Source organism: Ichthyophthirius multifiliis, assembly GCF_000220395.1.
Source record: "Ichthyophthirius multifiliis unplaced genomic scaffold scaff_1120509251357, whole genome shotgun sequence".
Classification (NCBI taxonomy): domain Eukaryota; phylum Ciliophora; class Oligohymenophorea; order Hymenostomatida; genus Ichthyophthirius; species Ichthyophthirius multifiliis.
Genome location: NW_004085952.1, coordinates 21,694 through 40,608, shown reverse-complemented (window position 1 = coordinate 40,608; position 18,915 = coordinate 21,694). Strand labels below are relative to the sequence as shown.

General features: G+C 17.1%; 5 protein-coding genes across 5 annotated transcripts, besides 29 other annotated features; 3 read left to right on the top strand and 2 right to left on the bottom strand. All coding sequences in view use genetic code 6, as the record gives it.

Annotated features, from left to right (window-relative positions):
* Positions 1-476: 476 nt before the first annotated feature.
* IMG5_188440 (nuclear movement protein related, putative) lies at positions 477-5,025 on the bottom strand (the record flags this gene model as incomplete). Its single annotated transcript, XM_004027114.1, has 10 exons — positions 4,913-5,025; positions 4,350-4,630; positions 4,114-4,241; positions 3,812-3,992; positions 3,644-3,723; positions 2,374-2,550; positions 1,759-1,891; positions 1,659-1,708; positions 874-1,599; positions 477-665 (listed from the first exon to the last, which is right to left on the bottom strand). The coding sequence occupies exons 2-10, from the start codon at positions 4,390-4,392 to the stop codon at positions 477-479; spliced, it is 1,707 nt and encodes a 568-aa protein (XP_004027163.1). The 5' UTR covers positions 4,393-4,630; positions 4,913-5,025.
* Positions 822-872: a microsatellite.
* Positions 1,101-1,147: a microsatellite.
* Positions 1,483-1,525: a microsatellite.
* Positions 2,057-2,134: a microsatellite.
* Positions 2,083-2,146: a microsatellite.
* Positions 2,144-2,244: a microsatellite.
* Positions 2,146-2,239: a microsatellite.
* Positions 2,146-2,244: a microsatellite.
* Positions 2,182-2,235: a microsatellite.
* Positions 2,184-2,228: a microsatellite.
* Positions 2,199-2,236: a microsatellite.
* Positions 3,560-3,609: a microsatellite.
* Positions 3,693-3,730: a microsatellite.
* Positions 3,694-3,730: a microsatellite.
* Positions 4,687-4,733: a microsatellite.
* Positions 4,704-4,745: a microsatellite.
* Positions 5,026-5,433: 408 nt separating the features above from the next.
* Positions 5,434-5,472: a microsatellite.
* Positions 5,446-5,479: a microsatellite.
* Positions 5,446-5,511: a microsatellite.
* Positions 5,512-5,980: 469 nt separating this feature from the next.
* Positions 5,981-6,653, top strand: IMG5_188430 (hypothetical protein; the record flags this gene model as incomplete). Its single annotated transcript, XM_004027113.1, has 4 exons — positions 5,981-6,213; positions 6,315-6,431; positions 6,496-6,570; positions 6,623-6,653. 4 exons carry the CDS (start codon positions 5,981-5,983, stop codon positions 6,651-6,653), a joined length of 456 nt encoding a protein of 151 aa, XP_004027162.1.
* An 867-nt stretch (positions 6,654-7,520) lies between these two features.
* Positions 7,521-7,564: a microsatellite.
* Positions 7,565-8,365: 801 nt separating this feature from the next.
* Positions 8,366-8,417: a microsatellite.
* Positions 8,418-10,621: 2,204 nt separating this feature from the next.
* Positions 10,622-10,658: a microsatellite.
* A 236-nt stretch (positions 10,659-10,894) lies between these two features.
* IMG5_188420 (hypothetical protein) lies at positions 10,895-12,984 on the bottom strand (the record flags this gene model as incomplete). Its single annotated transcript, XM_004027112.1, has 4 exons — positions 10,895-11,553; positions 11,763-12,159; positions 12,201-12,220; positions 12,978-12,984. 4 exons carry the CDS (start codon positions 12,982-12,984, stop codon positions 10,895-10,897), a joined length of 1,083 nt encoding a protein of 360 aa, XP_004027161.1.
* Positions 12,985-13,053: 69 nt separating this feature from the next.
* Positions 13,054-13,087: a microsatellite.
* A 155-nt stretch (positions 13,088-13,242) lies between these two features.
* Positions 13,243-16,120, top strand: IMG5_188410 (lipase family protein, putative; the record flags this gene model as incomplete). The annotated part of the gene is made up of 4 exons (XM_004027111.1): positions 13,243-13,641; positions 13,730-13,993; positions 14,806-14,938; positions 15,033-16,120. 4 exons carry the CDS (start codon positions 13,243-13,245, stop codon positions 16,118-16,120), a joined length of 1,884 nt encoding a protein of 627 aa, XP_004027160.1.
* Positions 16,119-16,157: a microsatellite.
* A 247-nt stretch (positions 16,158-16,404) lies between these two features.
* On the top strand, positions 16,405-18,483 carry IMG5_188400 (major facilitator superfamily protein, putative; the record flags this gene model as incomplete). Its single annotated transcript, XM_004027110.1, has 2 exons — positions 16,405-16,948; positions 17,072-18,483. 2 exons carry the CDS (start codon positions 16,405-16,407, stop codon positions 18,481-18,483), a joined length of 1,956 nt encoding a protein of 651 aa, XP_004027159.1.
* Positions 17,076-17,135: a microsatellite.
* Positions 18,272-18,306: a microsatellite.
* An 11-nt stretch (positions 18,484-18,494) lies between the features above and the next one.
* Positions 18,495-18,596: a microsatellite.
* Positions 18,549-18,606: a microsatellite.
* Positions 18,607-18,728: 122 nt separating this feature from the next.
* Positions 18,729-18,788: a microsatellite.
* Between the last annotated feature and the right edge of the window lie 127 nt (positions 18,789-18,915).

Here is an 18,915-nt window from a genome sequence, read left to right as displayed (position 1 = left end):
AATATTACGAGCAACTAAAATAAACATATAATGTACTTTTACACCAAAAGCAAATAGTTTTGATGAAAAACTTAAAAAAAAAAATTATATAAATGAAATATAATAATAATTATAAAAGATAAATTTAAACATAAAATAAATTTGCCTCTTTAATTTAGAGATAGACAAATAAATAAATAAAAAAATACTAATATTGATTTGAAAAATGGAAAAAAAAGGAAAAATATTAATAAATAAAAATAAATTGTTTAAAGATTTATTAACTAATTATAAAAAAATATATTAGATACAAAAAGTAAAATATGCATTATTATGTTTAAAAAGGTTTTTTATAATATTAATTTACGAAATGGAAATAAATATAAAATTTTATATATATTATAATAAATAATTTCTTAATTAATTTAAAAAATAATAATAATTTATATTTAAAAAAACAACAAAATAATTTATTAAAATAAAAAATATTAATCACCTCATTAAGAAGGTATATTCATTCCTCCCATATTCATATTAAGCTTACTAGGATCAAAAGGTTGTCCTTTAAAAGGTGAACCTTCTGCATTCCAAGCATTTTTAAGAAGTTCCAATTATTTTTCTTCTTCAGATGTTGGTAATCCCATTTGTTTTCTTTATTATTCATACATTATTTTTCTAAGAGCACTCTATAATTTTTATAAAAAATATACATAATATATTTCATATTTTTATTTTTTCCTAATTTTTTTATTTTTTTAAAAACTAATCAAAAAAAAAAGATGATATAATTACACATATTTAATAATTTTTTTTTTTTTTTATTCTTAAAAATAACAGACAAAATAAAAATATTTATATAAACATATAATAATTAAAATAATAATATAAAAATACTTAAGTTTCATTATCAAATGAATCTAAAGGCTTAGTATTATCAACTTTTGTAGCATCGATTTCAGGATCTCCTTTAAATACAGTTTTCCAAATTGTTTCGATTCCTTTTTCGAGTGTAAGTATAAATTTAAAATCATCATCAATATTCCAGGTTGAGTCATCTATTTTTATTTTTTCATAATATTCGCCTTGTATTAATATTTCATTTGTTTTCTTCAATTTAATGCTAAATTTATCTTAATTTAAATTTACTATTAACTTTATAATTTATCTTTTTAAAAATTATAAAATAATATATATTATTACATCTTTAGCTCTTGTATTTTTAGGAAGCTATATTTCTACAGTAACATCAGTTATACTTTAAGACCATTTATATTTATCATTTACTCCTCCATTATATGTAGAAATTGATAAAGATACATGCTTTTTTTCATATTCATTTTTATTTTCTTCCATATTTGATTATTTTTAAGATTCCAAAGGATTATTTTTTATTTCAATATTTTAATTTTATTTATCAACTAATTTTTCTTAATTTTATTAAGAATTTATTTATTTTTATTATACATTCGTTTATTATTATTATGTATTCTATCTTTAAATATCTTTTTATTCTTCTAACTTTTTTTTATATTCTTCTAATTTTTTTGCAGATTCTTAAAGATCTTTTTTAGGGAAACGTTTATAGTGTTCGTTTTGGTATTACATGAATATTTTATTCAACTATATATTAATATAAATAATAAAATAATTATTTTATAAGTATATTTAATTGTATATACTAATTATTATGAAACCCCAGGCAAAAAGCCCATTTTGTCTCCTGGATCAGCTTTTATTAAAAAATAAATATTTTATTTTATAAAAAAATTAATTTATTACCTTCATAAAAAAAATCAGTGCGCCTATAAAGAAAATTAAACATAGAATGAAGAACTCCTTCAATACCTCCTGTTTCTTTACATATAGTAAAATAATAATCATCAAATCTAGATAAATTTTCCATTTATTTAAACTTATTTTAAAAATATTTTTATTTATTAAAATTTAATTAAAATGAAATAAAAAATCTATTTTCTAAAACAAAAATATACAATAATAAAAAATATTTCTAAAATTAAAAATTAATAATTTATAATCAAAATTATTTATTTTATTTCTAATTTAAATGTATTAAAAAATATATATAAATTTAAATATATCTATATATATATATATATATATATATATATATACATATACATATACATATACATATTCATAAATATATTATTTATTTATTTTTTTATTTATTTTATATCTAAAATTTTTAGTTTATTTTATTTATTTTTATTTTATTTTTATTTTATTTTTTATTTTTTTAATTTAACAATTATAAAAAATATATAATATTTTTATAATTTGATTTTCGATTTTATATTTTATTTTTAGAATTTTATATAATCAATCTACAGTATAACCAACCTAATTTTTTCCTAATAAAATATCAATATTTACCCATGAATGATATTTATCAAATAACATTGTTCCATCTTTTCCTACACCTAACATAAGCTTATGTTTGCCTCCTGGATGATAATTCAAATAACCAGTTACATCGTATATTTTATTTTATATTATTATCCATGCATCATTTTCATTATTATGTTATGCTACTTGTTATTTTGTATATCCCTTTATTTAATGATTTTTTTATTGATATTATAATGTAAACTCTTTATAAGTTCCTTAAGTTTTTACTTTTTCTCTTTTATTTATAGCATTATTATTCATTTTTATAATTATAGGCAAAGTTAATATAACTTATTCTTTTCTTATATTATCTTTAAATTTTTGTATCGATACTTTTTCATCAGCTTATTAATATGTATATATTTCTTTAAATTTAATATCTTGTTTTTCACAGGAATTGTTTTTGATATTTACAAATATTATTTTTATGTTTTTATCTATAATTTAACTTTAATTTATTTCATTATTTTATTCATCCTTTTTAAATTTTCAAGTTTTAACATATTTAAAAAAATGTTTTACTTTTAAAGTTATTTCCTAATTTTAACTTTCTTTTTAAAAATCCTGTATAATATATTAAATTATCTAAAGAATATTTTCGTTTTTTGCAGATTCAAAACTTATTTTTTTAATATAAAGCTCTTTTTGATATTTTATTTAAAAATAATAATATACCAACATAGTATTAATTCCTTGTTTGATGAGATAAATTTAAATTCAATTTAATTTATTTAATCCATTGATGATTAAATAAAATATAAAATATTAATTTTAGAAAAAAATTAAAAAGCATAATATTTTAGATTAAAACAAATATTTATAATTATTTTATTATTAATAAAAAATAAATAATATTGTTATTAAATTTTTTTTTTGAATTAAAAAAAAAATTATTATATAAATATTTTTATAATTTATTATATTCATTATTTTTTAGTTATTAAATTAAAATTAAGTTTATTTTTCACTTCTAATTTCAATTAATTTTTATTTGTATTTACATAGACCTAGGTAATTTATCTAATTTTTTATTACTTAATTATATTCTTCTTATTTTTAATTATGAAATAAGTTTTCTCTAACAATATTTCTTCTTTTTTCAAGCCTATTAATATCACAAATATTTGGTTTTATAAAATTTATATTTTGAGCTTTTTACTATTAATAAAAGTATATATATTTTTAGTTTAAATATATATTTTTTTAGTTGAATATATATATATATATATATTTAGTTTTATTATATTATTATTACAATATCTGTGTCTTTAACAGTTAATAATTAAATGCCGAAATTTTTAGGCTTTTTTTCTTCTTCTTCTTTTTTTTCTTATTCTTTTTTATAAATTTTAAATTTCTTTCTCATAAGTAAATTATTATCAAAATCATTTATAGTTCTCTTATAAAGTGAATATTAAATTACATTTTTTTATTTTTACTTTCTAAATTTCTATTAAATTATTTATTCTTGGCTTTTCTTTTAAAAGTATATTTTAGTCTTCTATTTTGTTTTCTAAATTATAAAAAGGATCATTTTATAATTTGACCCGATCTTATTCGTCTCTCATAAAAATTACATCATCTTTTGCTTTTTCAGTATTTAACTATTAATTAAATGTATTTTGTATTTAAATTTTATATAATAAATAAAAGATATAATAACTTAAAAAAAAAGGAAACTATTAAGTTTTTTTTGTTAAGTTATTTATAAAAAAATATAATTACTATTCTTTTAGCTCCTTCAACATACTTGTAGTCTGTATTTTCAGGATCAGTATGTACCATTATTTTATTTGAACAAGCAGGGCAATTCATAACAAACTGCCATATTGTAGTTGACATATATTTTCCGACTATGATTAAAGAACATTATTAATAATGATATTAAATTAATTTATTTTTTAAAATTGATTTTAATTCAAAATATAAATTTTATTAAATAATTAATATATTTATTTTACTTCTGCTTTTTTCAGCATTAAATCTAACTCCTTTTGCTATCATATTTTGACATTTCTCACATTTAACATGAAATGGTGTTTCATATCTTATTACTAAAATTCCTTAATCTATTTTTTTCGCTCTGTCACCAAGTGGATGTGATTTTTGAAATTTATTTAAACTTCCCTTTTTTTGTTTACTTAAAAAACCTTGATATTTTTTTAACTTTTGAAGGATCCCAATCTTTTGGATAATAATAATTATCTGCCCTTGCTGCTTTAAGACTTGACATTTAATAAAGCTATTTTTTATTTTTTTGGGTTTTTTTATATATGACTTTTTTTTTAGTTATCTTTTAAAAAAATATATAAACTAAAATAAAAATATTATAAAAATAAAAAAAATAAAAAAATAAAGTAAATTATAATATATGTATAAAAAACTGGTTTTGAAATCGTGATAATATAAGATAATATTTTATAATATTAAAATATAATTGTTTCTATTTAGTTTTATAGCTTATACTTACTAATAATATTAAAATCTAAATATCTTAATAATTTATAAAAAAATTAAAAATTACTTTTATTTAATAATAATTATAAAAACATTCTCAACTAAACTATTATCTTAATTTTAAGATCTCGAAATTTCAATTTTTTAATAAATCCTTTTAATTTAACCTAATATTTTTTTATTTTCTTTAACTATTATAAAAATATTCTATAAATTTATCAATTTTTTTATAGATTGCCTTTAATAAAATAAATCACTTAATAGAAAAATTGAGAAATTATCATACCACTTTTATAAAAAAAAAATTACTTTTTTTATAATTTAAACAACAAGTAAAGAAAAGAAAATATGTTTTAAATTTTAATCTTTATATTATTATTATTCTATTATATTTGCTTAAAAAAATAAATTAAAAATAATAACAAAATTTACCTACAAAAAGGATAAATTAATTTATTTATTTTTATAAATAACTTAGTTTTTTATGTTAACCAATTAAAATTTTTTGAACTGGATACTTTAAATAAATATATAATAAAATTAATATTGAAAATGTCATATATTTATATAAAAATAATTATATTAAACATAAAATAATTTAATAAAAAAATAAAAAATATAATAAAATAAAAAATGAACACAAGTAAAAATAAATGAAAATAAAAATTAATATTTATCCTAAATTATAAAGGCCCTATAATTCCAGTTTTTACATCATATCCTAATTCAGAATAGATACCTTAAGAAATAAAGAAAATATTTAAAAGTAAAAAAGCTATTAAAATTAATGATTAAAATAAATAAATATTTACTATCAAGATAGTAAAGATAGTTTTAGTGAAGTTGAAAATTCAAATTAAAACCATTTTATTTTAGATGGATGTAAATATTTTTTTACATAATTTAATAATATATTATTATATTATCCACAATTACTTTGAATTTAAAAAAGTCCACGAAGAAACTGAAGAATTTGATAAATATGAACTAAATATACAACATTCATTAGAAACATTATAATAAACAACATTATAATTATGTCCTTTTTGTTTATTTCCAGTATCATAAACCCCATTTAAACTTATAGAAATGTAGGCCGTGAAAGAAAACAGATATCCATGTCATTAAAAATGTTATGATAATAATTAAAGCAGCATAAAATTAAAAAAGCAATAAGATTTTATTGAAACTATTTATCGAAATCCCCAAAATTATAATGAGAATATTAATTTATATAAAAATATTAAAATTACATCACCCAAGTAGTTAAGATCACATTTAGTTTTATTAGAAATATAACATCCTATATCAAATGCAACTATTTTTAATATTTCTTAAATATCAGATTTATACTAAAGCCCGAATTCAGTATGAATATATATATTTTTAAATGCGTAATAATTTAAAATTATATACGCATATTTGCTATTATTTTATTAATTTTTAAAATAATTTTATCTTAATTAAAGAATGATGCAGATTGTTTAAAGTTAAATTTTTCACAAAATTTACTGTACTAACCTAAAAAATATATTGTACCTATTCATAGTTTCAGTGTCAAAGCAACAATAATAGACATAGAAGAAGTAAAAATAAATCTACAAAATATATATAATTATATGAATTAATTATAATTTTTTTATTATAAAGAAAAATAAACTTGAAATAGACTTCTATGTAAATTTAAAACATCTAGAATAAAATACATATATTTAACTAATAGCGGTATATTTTTTGTTAAAATATCCATAAAATTAATAACATAAATATTTAAAAGAAAAAAGAAAATTTAGGAGAAATAATCATGAGTGGAGCTATTTTATAAAAAAATAATATTCAAAATTTAAATAATTTATGTGAATATTAATTTCCTTAAAAATGGTTTGATTAATGCTTAGGAAATAAATGCTTTCAAATTTTATAAATTGAAATAGAATTAATAGATACGGCATTTAAAGCGTAAATAAATATAATTTTATCAATTAAATAAATATTAAAAATATAGAATTGAAAATGTACGCTAATAATTTCTTAAAAATCCTGATTTTTTAAAATTTTAATAAAATATGACTTGTTTTACACCTTCGCTTCCCTCATATGGTATAAAATTAAGTATCTTCTATTATCTATTAATTATTTAAAAGGTTCTTCGCCATGTTGTAGTCCTTTAAGAGATATTAGCCCTACGGGGGCAACAACTCCTCCATATGAATAATTAAATTATTTATAAATAAAAGGACAAATAGCATAAAAAGTTACTAAAAACAAAGAATGGTCTATTGCTATATAAAATTTAATAAAAAAATCAGCGTAAAACTAAAATTATTAAGAAATATAATTAGTAATTGATGAGGTTTTAAACTAAATTGGATATTTAATGAAGCATTAATATGGAAACTATTTTTCAACTACCTTAATATAGACTTGTTCAATAAATTAATTATGCTAAATTTTATAATAAGTAAAAAAATTTTAATAAGCTTGTATATATATATATAAAATAATAAATTAAAATAGCTAAAAGAAAAAAATATTTTTACTGAAATTTGTTAAGATGCTTAAGGAACACATACAATGTAATCTTTGATAGAAACTATTAAAAAAGAATATGAAAGAGAATAAAAATTAATTAAAGAAATGATTGAATAGAATTTAATAAATTTGGTTTTAGTAATTATATATATATATATATATATATATATATATATATATATATATAAAAAATAGTTTTATTATTTTATTTTAAAAAAAAAAAAAAGAATATGCATAGTTCTCATGTAATTAACAAAATTATTTTAGGATTTTAAATATAATATATATATGATATATTTGATTAAATAATGAATAACTTTATTCCTATAGTTACCAATAAATAGGGAGTTATTATTGTAAATTTTTATTTTAACTTTATTTTGAATTTAAAATATATAAAATTGTTAATAGATTAAGTCTTTAATGAAAAAATTTAAAGATTTAAATTAATAGAGATAAATAATCCTATAATTTTTATAAACAAATTTATAACTAATAGTAGAAGATTAATTTGGAAACTATGCATTATAAGAAGCTATAAAAGTAACAAAAATATATATATATATATTAAAATAAGCTATTAATAAATAATAATTCAAAGCTCTATAATAATAATGAAACTGTTTTTATTAATAATTATGTTTTTGATTAACTAGTAAATCTCTCTTAAAGTTAAGTTTCTTCAAATATAGTTGAATGTATTTTAACTTATAATAAAAAAGTAATTTAAAATTTTAAAGATTTTAGCATTTTTTTTTTTTAAAAAAAAATAATTTTATTTTAGGATAGAGTTAGATTTATATAAAAAATCATGGATAATATGAATATACTATTTTTTGATCCATTTGGCAAATTTGTAGTTAAAAGAGTTTTAAATCTGTTTGATGTTGATTATTGTTTACTTGAAAAATATCAATAGATATTTAAAAACTTTTTGCGAAATAATTAAAAATTTTAAAATTTCTACGAAATACAAAAAAATCAAAAATAAATAAAAAAGTTAAATAAAAACTGAATTAAATAAAAATGATAAATAAAAAAATTTATAATTTATTATAAAAATATTTTAGAAAAGTAGTAAATTTAAACTATTAAATAATAATTATTATTTAATATCTATTTAATTAAAAATATATTAACAAAAAGATTGAATTTCTATTATAAAAAAATAAAAAAATAGTTAATAATTTAATCAACAAATCTTGTTATATTCTGTTTTATTCATCTATAAAATAATTAAACATTTATAAATACATATTTTTATTTTATTTTTTAACTGATTATATTTATAGTTAATCCAAATAATGAAATTTATATCTAATATTGATTTAATTTTTAAAATAAATATAAATTAAAAATTATAATTTTAATTAACAAAGTATTTTAAACAAATTCTAATTTTTAATTTAAAACGAATTTTATTTTATATATTATTAAATTTTTTAAATACATTTACTTTATAAAATAAATAAATACACATGTATTTTAAATTAATAACTTTTTTATTTTTTTAAATGATTTTGTAAAAATATTGAGAATATATTTATTTTTTAAAAATAAAATTGCTATTTTAAAAAATATTAAAATAAATAAATAAAGAAAGATAAAATAAAAATAAAATGTATCAAACAAAACAAAAAAATATAGAATGTAAAACAAATTTATATTATTAAATCAATTTTTTATTTAATTATAAAGAGTATTCTCCATACCAAAAAAATCATAATTCAAACGAATAAGAATATTATAAATATAAAGATGAAATAAATCGAAATACAAATCAACATTATAGTTTTGAAGATTCAAGTACTGAATAGTGTAGTTCTTCTTCATTTGTAACAGTGATAAATAAATCATAATAGGCCATAAAAAAGTCAAATATAATTAAGATAAATAAAACAAGTAAAAATCAATAACCAACAAATTTAAAATTGCAATAATAAAATAAATAATTATTGTAAAAATATCATTAAACTAATAAAAGTTAACCAAGATAAAAAAGTTAAACTTTAAAAACAAAAAGTGTCAGTTCATCAATAGAATCTATAAAAAGTTTAAAAAATTAACATAGTTAAAGATAAAAAAGTGACGAAAAATAAAAAATTAAACATTATTTAGAAATTTAAAAAAACAGAAAAGAATTTTAATAAAAAGAGTAATTAATAAATTAAAATAAGAAAATTTAGCAAAGTTCTTTAAAAAAAAGGAGATTTTTTAATAAATTAATATAATTAAAAACGATGATCTTGCAAAAAAACTATCAAAAATAAATTATTTAATTAATAATAATTAAAATTAAGATTCAAGTAATATATAAAGCTTTGAAAAACATTAAAAAAATAATAGCCTTAATAAAGTATATTCTATAAAAGAAGAAGAAGATGAAGATGTTTAATAGCAATCTGTTTTCGAATATTAATAAGGATCTTCTGAATTTGGTAATTATAATTAATAGATTGAAAATGATATTGAAATTCAAAGAAATAGACCTATATAACCTTATTCTAAAATTTAATAGTGTTAGGCTAATGATTCTTAATTAAATCAGAAGAAATAATTCTAAGAACAAATATAATTATTATAATAAGAAAATGACAATTAATAAGAAATGATTATTTAACTACAATAATAGTTACATAATCTTCATAATATATAATAAAGTTAAAATATGGATTAATTAATTGATTAAATAAATTAATTAGTATTATAAAACTAATAATTAAAAACTGAAAAAAATTAATTATAATAAAATTTGGAAACAAAAGACAATATTATTCTTTAATTATAATAATAAATAAAATTTGATTAATAAATCTGTGATAAAAGAATATAAGATTAAGAAAAAAAATACAGTATTCTTTATTAATAATTTCAAAATATGGAAAAATAAAATTTATAATATAGTATATAAATAAATTAACAAGTATAAAGTAATGAATAGTGCAATTAGTGCTATAATTTAAAATAAAAATTATAGAAACTATAGCAATAAAAAGATAATCATTAAGTACTTAATATTATAATAAATAAATTATAATTATTTATTATTATTAAAGTAAGAAAGGTTAGAATTTAATTATTTATAAAATAATTATAATCTTCTTGTAGAAAAATGTAAAAAATATCAATCTAGAGAATAAGAACTTGAACTCTCTATATTAAAAACTAAATAAGAACTAGCCGAAGCTTTAAATAATCAATTTGAAAATTTAAATATTAAAGAATGAAAAATACAAAATACATATTATATTTAATTAAAATATTTATATTTTATTAAAATAAAAAAGACAATTTTTTTAAATTTTAATATAATTATTATAAAAATAAATAATATATTTATAGTTTTTATTTTTTACTAATTATTTTATAACAAATGTATATAAAATTTCATATATGATAATAAAATATTTAAATTAAAAACTAATGAATTTATATTAAATTAATATTTAATATTTTGAAAAAATAATAAAAATTATATATTTATTTAATTGAATTAAATATAAAATTTTTCTATTAATCAACTTTAATTTTAGTAGTATTGATTTTTTTTATTTAAATAACACATTAACCAGCAATTATAAACTTTAATTTTCTTTTTATCCTTAATATATTATTGAACATCAATTTAAGTTTAATTATTTAATTTACTTTATAAAAATGTTGGTTCGAATTCTTTATATTATTCTTCTTAGACAATATTAAATGAAAATCTCTCAAAAGTAGTTATATTCATAAGTAAATTACTTAATTATACATAGCATAAAATTGATAGAGGGAAAAAAAAAATAGAGCACATTAATAGAATTATACTACTTGCGATTATATTTAAATAATTTTAAAAATAAAAACATTATTTATAATGTACTTAAAATTGATATATAGTTTATACTATAACAAAAACTATATTAAACCACAAAAAAATAATAAAGAGAGTAAAAAAAACTAAATTATGAGCTCCAACGCAATTATTTATCCAAGGGCAATGATGATCATATACTTTTACACATTATTTGCAAATTTCACAATGTCTAGACCTGTTTGGTTTAAGTATTTGACAATCAATACATATTTTACTTTAATCGTTTTCAATTTTAAACAATTCTAATAAAATTTCATCCGGAGTTTTTATATTATTTTAATTTTAAAGCTATTTTTGTTCCTCCATTAATAATTAAGCTTATATTTATTATTATTCATTTTATTCATATATTTCACTTTATTTTTTTAAAATTAAAAAATCATATAATTTTTTTATAAAATTTACTTAATTTACCTACTATTTTCTTATTAATTTTTTGATTCTTCAATTCTAGTTTTATTATTTTTTTATATATTTTTATTTTTTCTTTATCCTTAGGTCATGATGCGATTTTTTTTAAAGTAACCAGGATTTTTTCTCCAAGATAAAATAAAAAAAAGAATAACAAAAAAATTAAAGGCAATAGAAGGAACATAAAGGTATAAATATTGAATAGAAAAGCAAGGTAAATTAAATATATAAAATAAACTTTAATTTGATATAAAAAGAAAGAGTAAAAGACAAGCTTATTTATTTTATTTTTATTAAGGTTTAAAAGGCTATCTAATATTACAATATTCTTAAATACCACCAGTTTAAGTAATCATTTATTCAATATTAAAATATTCTTTTTCTTTAGCAATTTAAGCTGGGGTTTTATTAAGGGTATTTTTTAAGTTTCTATTTGCACCTTTTAAAAGTAATTTTTTAACAATTCTTGCATTTCCAGAAATAACTGCAAGATGTAAAGGCGTAAGATTTTCCTTTTTTTTTTTTTTAATTATTATAAATATATTTAAATTACATTATCTGGTTAATTTATATCTTTTGTATTAAAAATTAAATAATTTGCACAATTTTCATTTCCTAAATAACATGCCCAATGTAAAGGTGTACCTCCTTTAAAATCTATATCATTTAAATTACATCCTAAAGTATTTAAAAAACACAAAGAAATCGATTTATCTCCTTAAGCAGCTAAATGTGTAGGTTTTTATCCTTCATTATTTTATATATTAAAATCGCAATTATAATCCTTTATCAAAGCTTCTATTATTTAAATATTCCCTGTATAAGATGCATAATGAAGTGCTGTATTTCCTTCAGTTGTTTTATATTATAACCATTATTTGATTTCTTGATGAGATTTCTAAAGCTTATTTTTAGCATAGTCTATTAAGTAGTAAAATATATGTATTTTATCATGAATTATTGCTTTATGGATTAAACTTTGGCTTTTTTTATCTTTAACTTATGTAATATCTATATTCTCTTTTAAAGATTATAATATCTATTAAATACTTAATATATTGCTCTCTAATGCTTCTTTTTAAATTTATTCAAATATTTCAGAGCATTATCTATCATTTTCTATTAATAAATCCATTTTTATTTTATTTTCTTTTTAATTATTTTTTAAAATATATGTTATTTTTTATCAATTTTTTGTTATATTGATAAAATAAGGTGTTTATCATATAAAAAAATGTATTTATCCTATTACTATAACAATAATAAAAAATAAAATTTAATAAATTTATATTTAAAAAAAAAAAAAAAAGTTAAATAATTTAAAAAATACATTTCATTAATATTTTTATTTTTTAGAAAATAATTAAAATAAATTATAATAAAAAAGATAGTATTATTAAATCGTCATATTATTTTATATTATTTATATTAATTTTATATACAAATATATAAAAAAACAAAAAAAGCTAAGCATAAAAATTATAAAAACTTAAAAAATGATAAATTATTTCCTAACTATATTTTTTTCATTAATTTTCATAATATCAATAATTTATTTGATATAAGACCAACCATTATCTTATTAAAAATCGCAAATGTTTCTTTACGATGAGTAAATATCTAAAGATATGGCAGCCCTTAGTTTAGTATCATATTGCTAAAAGCAAAAAATATAAGACTGGAATTGTGCAAATGCCTGTAATAAATTTCCATATAAACTCCAAGATGTATTTATTTTTACAAATAAAACATTGGAATCAAGAGGATTAATAGGTTATTGGTAAGAAAAAGAAGCCATCGTTTTATCTTTCAGAGGAACACTTCCTTGGTTGTTAAAAAACTGGATTGAAGACTTAGATGTTTTTAAGATAACTTATGAGGAATGCGATAATTAATGCGAAATTCACCGAGGATTTGAGTAAACTTTTAACGTAATAAAAGCCTAATTAATTGAAAATTTTATATTTTTAAAATAAAAATACCCAAACTCAAAAGTAAAGATTTAATTTTTTTTTATCATAAATATTATATTACATAATTATGTTTTTTATTTTCTTTCTGAGATAATTTATTATTAAAAAGATTTTCATAACCGGGCATTCTTTAGGGGGAGCTATGAGTAATTTGGCAGTGCCCATAATCTATAGACTAAACCAAAATAAACCAATTGATTATTTCTATAACTTTGGATCCCCAAGAGTTGGAGATGAAAATTATGTTGAATGGTTCGAAAGAATCTAATAATAATATATTATTAATAGAGCTAGGATAACCCATAATGCTGATCCTGTGCCACATTTACCTCCCAATTGGTATCCATTTAAATTCAAACATATAGGAAATGAAGTTTATTATAAATATTTTAATTAAAAATATTTTTAATGTATTGAAAGTGAAGATATTAATTGTTCAAATGGACTATTAATTCCTATTAATCTGGTAGACCATCTCAATTATTTCGGATGGAATTGGGCCTATGATATTTTATAGTGTTAATGAAAAATTTTTATTTAATTAATTATTATATATTTTTTTTTAATATGTATATTATTTTGAAGAAATGAAACAAATTATATTATTTTAATATATTTTATTTAATAAATTATGGAAATATTTACTAACCTTTAAATTATATAAAATAAATATATTTTTTTATTTAATTTATTTTCATTTTATAAAAAAAATATTATTTTTTTAAAACAAAATATGCAAAAATAAAAATACTTAATTTTGCACTATATTTAGGTCAATTTATTATAAATGCTGCAAATTCCGTTATAGCGCCATTTTTTCCATAATTAGCAGAGAAATAAGGGATAAAAGAAACAGTCATTGGCTTTATATTTAGTGTTCATCCTATAGGAAATTTCATTTTTTCTTTAATTTTAGGTAAGTAATTATCCGAAAGTAGCAAAAGAAAAAAATATACCATATTTGGTATTATTTTAACAGCTGTTGGACTTTCTGCATTTATTTTTATAAAATATATAACAATTAATTGGATTTTTATAACAATTACTCTTATATCAAGATTTATATTAGGAATGGTATTTTATAAATATATATTAATAATAATTATCTTATTAAATTTATCTACAATATAGGGCCAAGCATTTTTTAGTACGCCAGCATATTCATATATACCAATATTTTATAAGGATACATTTGAAGAAAAATGTGGCTGGATGGAAACTATGTGCGGATTAGGTTTAATGATGGGTCCTTTATTGGGATCTTTATTGATTTACTTAGGAGGCTTTATTACTCCATTTATATTCTTTACTATTGCTTGTACAATTTTAGTATAATTTTATTATATATATAAATAAATACAAATAAAAAAAGGCCCCTGTATTAATGTAATTAGTTCCAAATATAAATGAAGAAGCTTTATAAGAAGAAATAATTGTAAAAGAATAATAAAGCAGTTTAAGTGGAAGTAGTTAAAATAGCGAAAACGAATAAATAAAAGATTATGTAGAAATTTCATATAAAGAAATATTTAGAGATAGATATTTAATTTTTAATTATATTCTTATTTTATTACCTAGTTGTGGTTTATTATTTTTAGATCCAACTATGGGTATTTATTTTAATAAAGTCTATGGCTTAGATGATTTATGGGTAGGATTATTATTTTCTGTAGGAACTGTCACTTATTTAATTTTATCACCTTTAGGGACTTATATGATTAAATATGTAAAAAATTATTCTCTATTGTTATTTATAGGAACTTTTATTACCGGATTATCTTTTATTTTTTTAGGGCCGGATCCTTTATTAGGAATTCCTTCAAAATTATATATAACATGTATAGCAAATGTTTTTATTGGAGTTGCAACTTTATTTATATACATTCCTGCTCTTCCCTAATTATATAAAATTTTACTTAGGATATAAGGTAAAGATATAAAAAATGAGTAAATAATTGGAGATGTTGCCAGCGCTTTATATAATACTAGTTATGCTATAGGAGAATTTATTGGACCTTTATTAGGAGGTGCACTTTCATAATTATTAACCTTTTAAAGGAGTGCTTCTGTTTTTGGAGTTGCTATTATTGCATTTAGTTTATTATATTTATTTTTTGGGGGAGTTTTTGAAAAATTAGATAATGTGGACGAAGAGCTCTAAAATAAAATAAAATAAGAAATTTTACCCTTAGTTTTATCCCCTGCTAGTAGAAAATGTAATTCTAATTTGATGACACCTAGATAAGTTTAATTGAAGGCAAATTTATTAATAGGATCACCTTTTTAAGGAGGATTATAGCCTTTGTTTTATACACCTACACTAAAAAGTGAAGAAGGAAAGCATAATTTCGTTATTAAAGGAAAACATGGATATAAAAAACATAAACATAAAAAGCTTTAAAAAGTCGAAGAACTTGAATATGATTTCGAAGTTTAATTTAATGAATAAAATATTGATTGTAAATACGATTCTTTAAGAAATAGTAAAAATAATGTTTGAATTTTTTATAAAAGATTTTTTTATAAAAGAATTTTTTTTTTAATCTTAATTGATTTATATATTTGTATATATAATTATTCAAATAATTTTATTTTTGTTTTTTTAACTTATAAAATCTTAAATTATTTATACATAATAAATATCTTATTGTAAATACAATTTAAATTAATATCATTTAAATATGTTTTTATTTTCTTTTCAATTTCTGATAATTAAAATATTTTAATTTTATTAATTATTAATTATTGCTTTCATTTATTTTAATTTATAGTTAAAATAAATAAATGAAAAAGTCAAAATATTTAATATATGCATTATATTTAGGACAGTTTATATTAAATGCTTCTAATTCAGTAATAGCACCCTTTTTTCCTTAAATGGCAGAAAGGTATGGAATATCATAAATAGTAATTGGAATAATTTTTAGTATACAACCTGTAGGAAATTTTATTTTTTCTTTAGTTTTAGGAAAATAATTATCATAAAGTAGTAAAAGAAAAAAATATACCATATTAGGTATAGTTTTAACATGGGTTGGGTTGTCTGCATTTATTTTAATAAAATATATAATAAATGAATATATTTTTATTACAATTACATTAATAGCTAGATTTATTTTGGGAATAGTATTTTTTAATAATTATATTATAAAATTTAAATATAATTTAATTTAAAAGGGTGCAGCCTTTTTTAGTACACCTGCATATTCATATTTACCAATATTTTATAGAGATACATTTGAAGAAAAATGTGGTTGGATGGAAACTATGTGTGGATTGGGTTTAATGATAGGTCCTTTATTGGGTGCTTTATTAGTTTATTTTGGAGGTTATATAGCTCCTTTTTATTTTTTTGCTCAATATGTCTTATATTGGTAAAAAAAACTATAAATTTAATTTTATAGATGAAAAATTAATAATAAAAATAAATATATTTAATATATATATACAGAAAATATATATTTATATATTTATATATTTATATATTTATATATTTATATATTTATATATTTATAGATTCCAATCTTAATATAATTAATACCTTCGTAAAATGATTTAAATTATCAATAAGAAACTCTCATAAAAGATTAAGAAAGTAGTAAAGAATAAACTATTGAATTAGACGAAGAAATAACAGAAGAAATAAATATATCTTATATAGATTTATTTTAAAACAGATATATAATTTTCAATTATATTCTTATTTTTTTACCTAGTTGTGGTTTATTATTTTTAGATCCAACTATGGGTATTTATTTTAATAAAGTATATGGATTAGATGATTTATGGGTTGGATTATTATTTTCTATAGGAACGTCTACATATTTATTTTTATCTCCTTTAGGGACTTATATGATTAAATTTTTAAATAATTATTCTCTATTGTTATTTATAGGAACATTTATTACTGGATTGTCGTTTATTTTTTTAGGTCCTGATCCTTTATTAGGACTTCCTTAAAAATTATATATAACATGTATAGCTAATGTTTTTATTGGAATTGCAACTCTATTTATATATATTCCTGCTCTTCCTTAATTATATAAAATATTATTAAGAATTTACGGTAAAAAATTATAAAATTAATAAATTATTGGTGATATTTCTAGTGCTTTATATAATACAAGCTATGCTATAGGAGAATTTATTGGGCCTTTATTAGGAGGTGCACTTTCTTAATATCTAAGTTTTTAAAGAGGTGCTTCTGTTTTTGGAATCGTAATTATTGCTTTTAGTTTAGTCTATTTGCTTTTTGGAGGAGTATTTAAATAATCTGACTAAATAGATAATGAATTCAATATTTAAATTAAGCAAAATAACTAAATTCCTATTATATTTTCTCCTGGATCAAAATGTGATTCACAAACTATAGTTTCTTAATAGTAATAATTAATTAGAAGTAACTTTTAATACGTTCTCCTGCATAAGGAACAAAAAAACCACTGTTTTATACGCCTACTCTTTAAAGTGTAGAATAAAAACATAACTTTGTTATTAAAAATAATAAAAAAAAAAAAAAACTTTCTTATGTTTAAGAATAAGAATATGATTTTGATGTTAAATTTAATTAATCTAACGATAATTCAAATTAATAATCTGATATATAACGAAGTATTATTGATTGAATAAAATAGATATTTATATTATTAATATAATTATAAAATTAATAATAATAAAATTATTAATGTTTTTATATTTAAAATTATAATATAATTTATTTATACATAATTTTATTACATTTATAAATAATTATTTTTTATTCTTGTTTTTATTTATATAATATTTTAACTATGCTTAATTTAATATTGTTAAAAATAAATAAATTAATTAATTAATTAAAGTAATTTAAAAATCATGATTTGATAAATTTAACTAAAAATATATAATTTTTAAGTTTTAAAATTTAAAAATTTTTGAATTTTGAAAAAAAAATATTTATTAATTTTTTATTTAAATTTAAAAATTTATGATATTTTTATTGTAAATATTTTTTTTAACAAATTAATATAAATAATTAATGTATATTTTAAAATACTTTAAATAAAAAATTATCTATTTTAACAAATTTATATATTTTATATGAAAAATTCCAATTAAATTAAAAATATTTTTATTTTATAATAAATTAATTTTATTTCAAAAATTAATAGTTATTTTATATAAATTAAAAAAATAAAATAAAGATATAAATATTAAAATAAAACTCGTAAAATTTATATTATATATCATTTGCAAATAATTAAGGCTTAAAATATATAATATTTATAAAAAAATGAAATAAAATAAACAAGTATT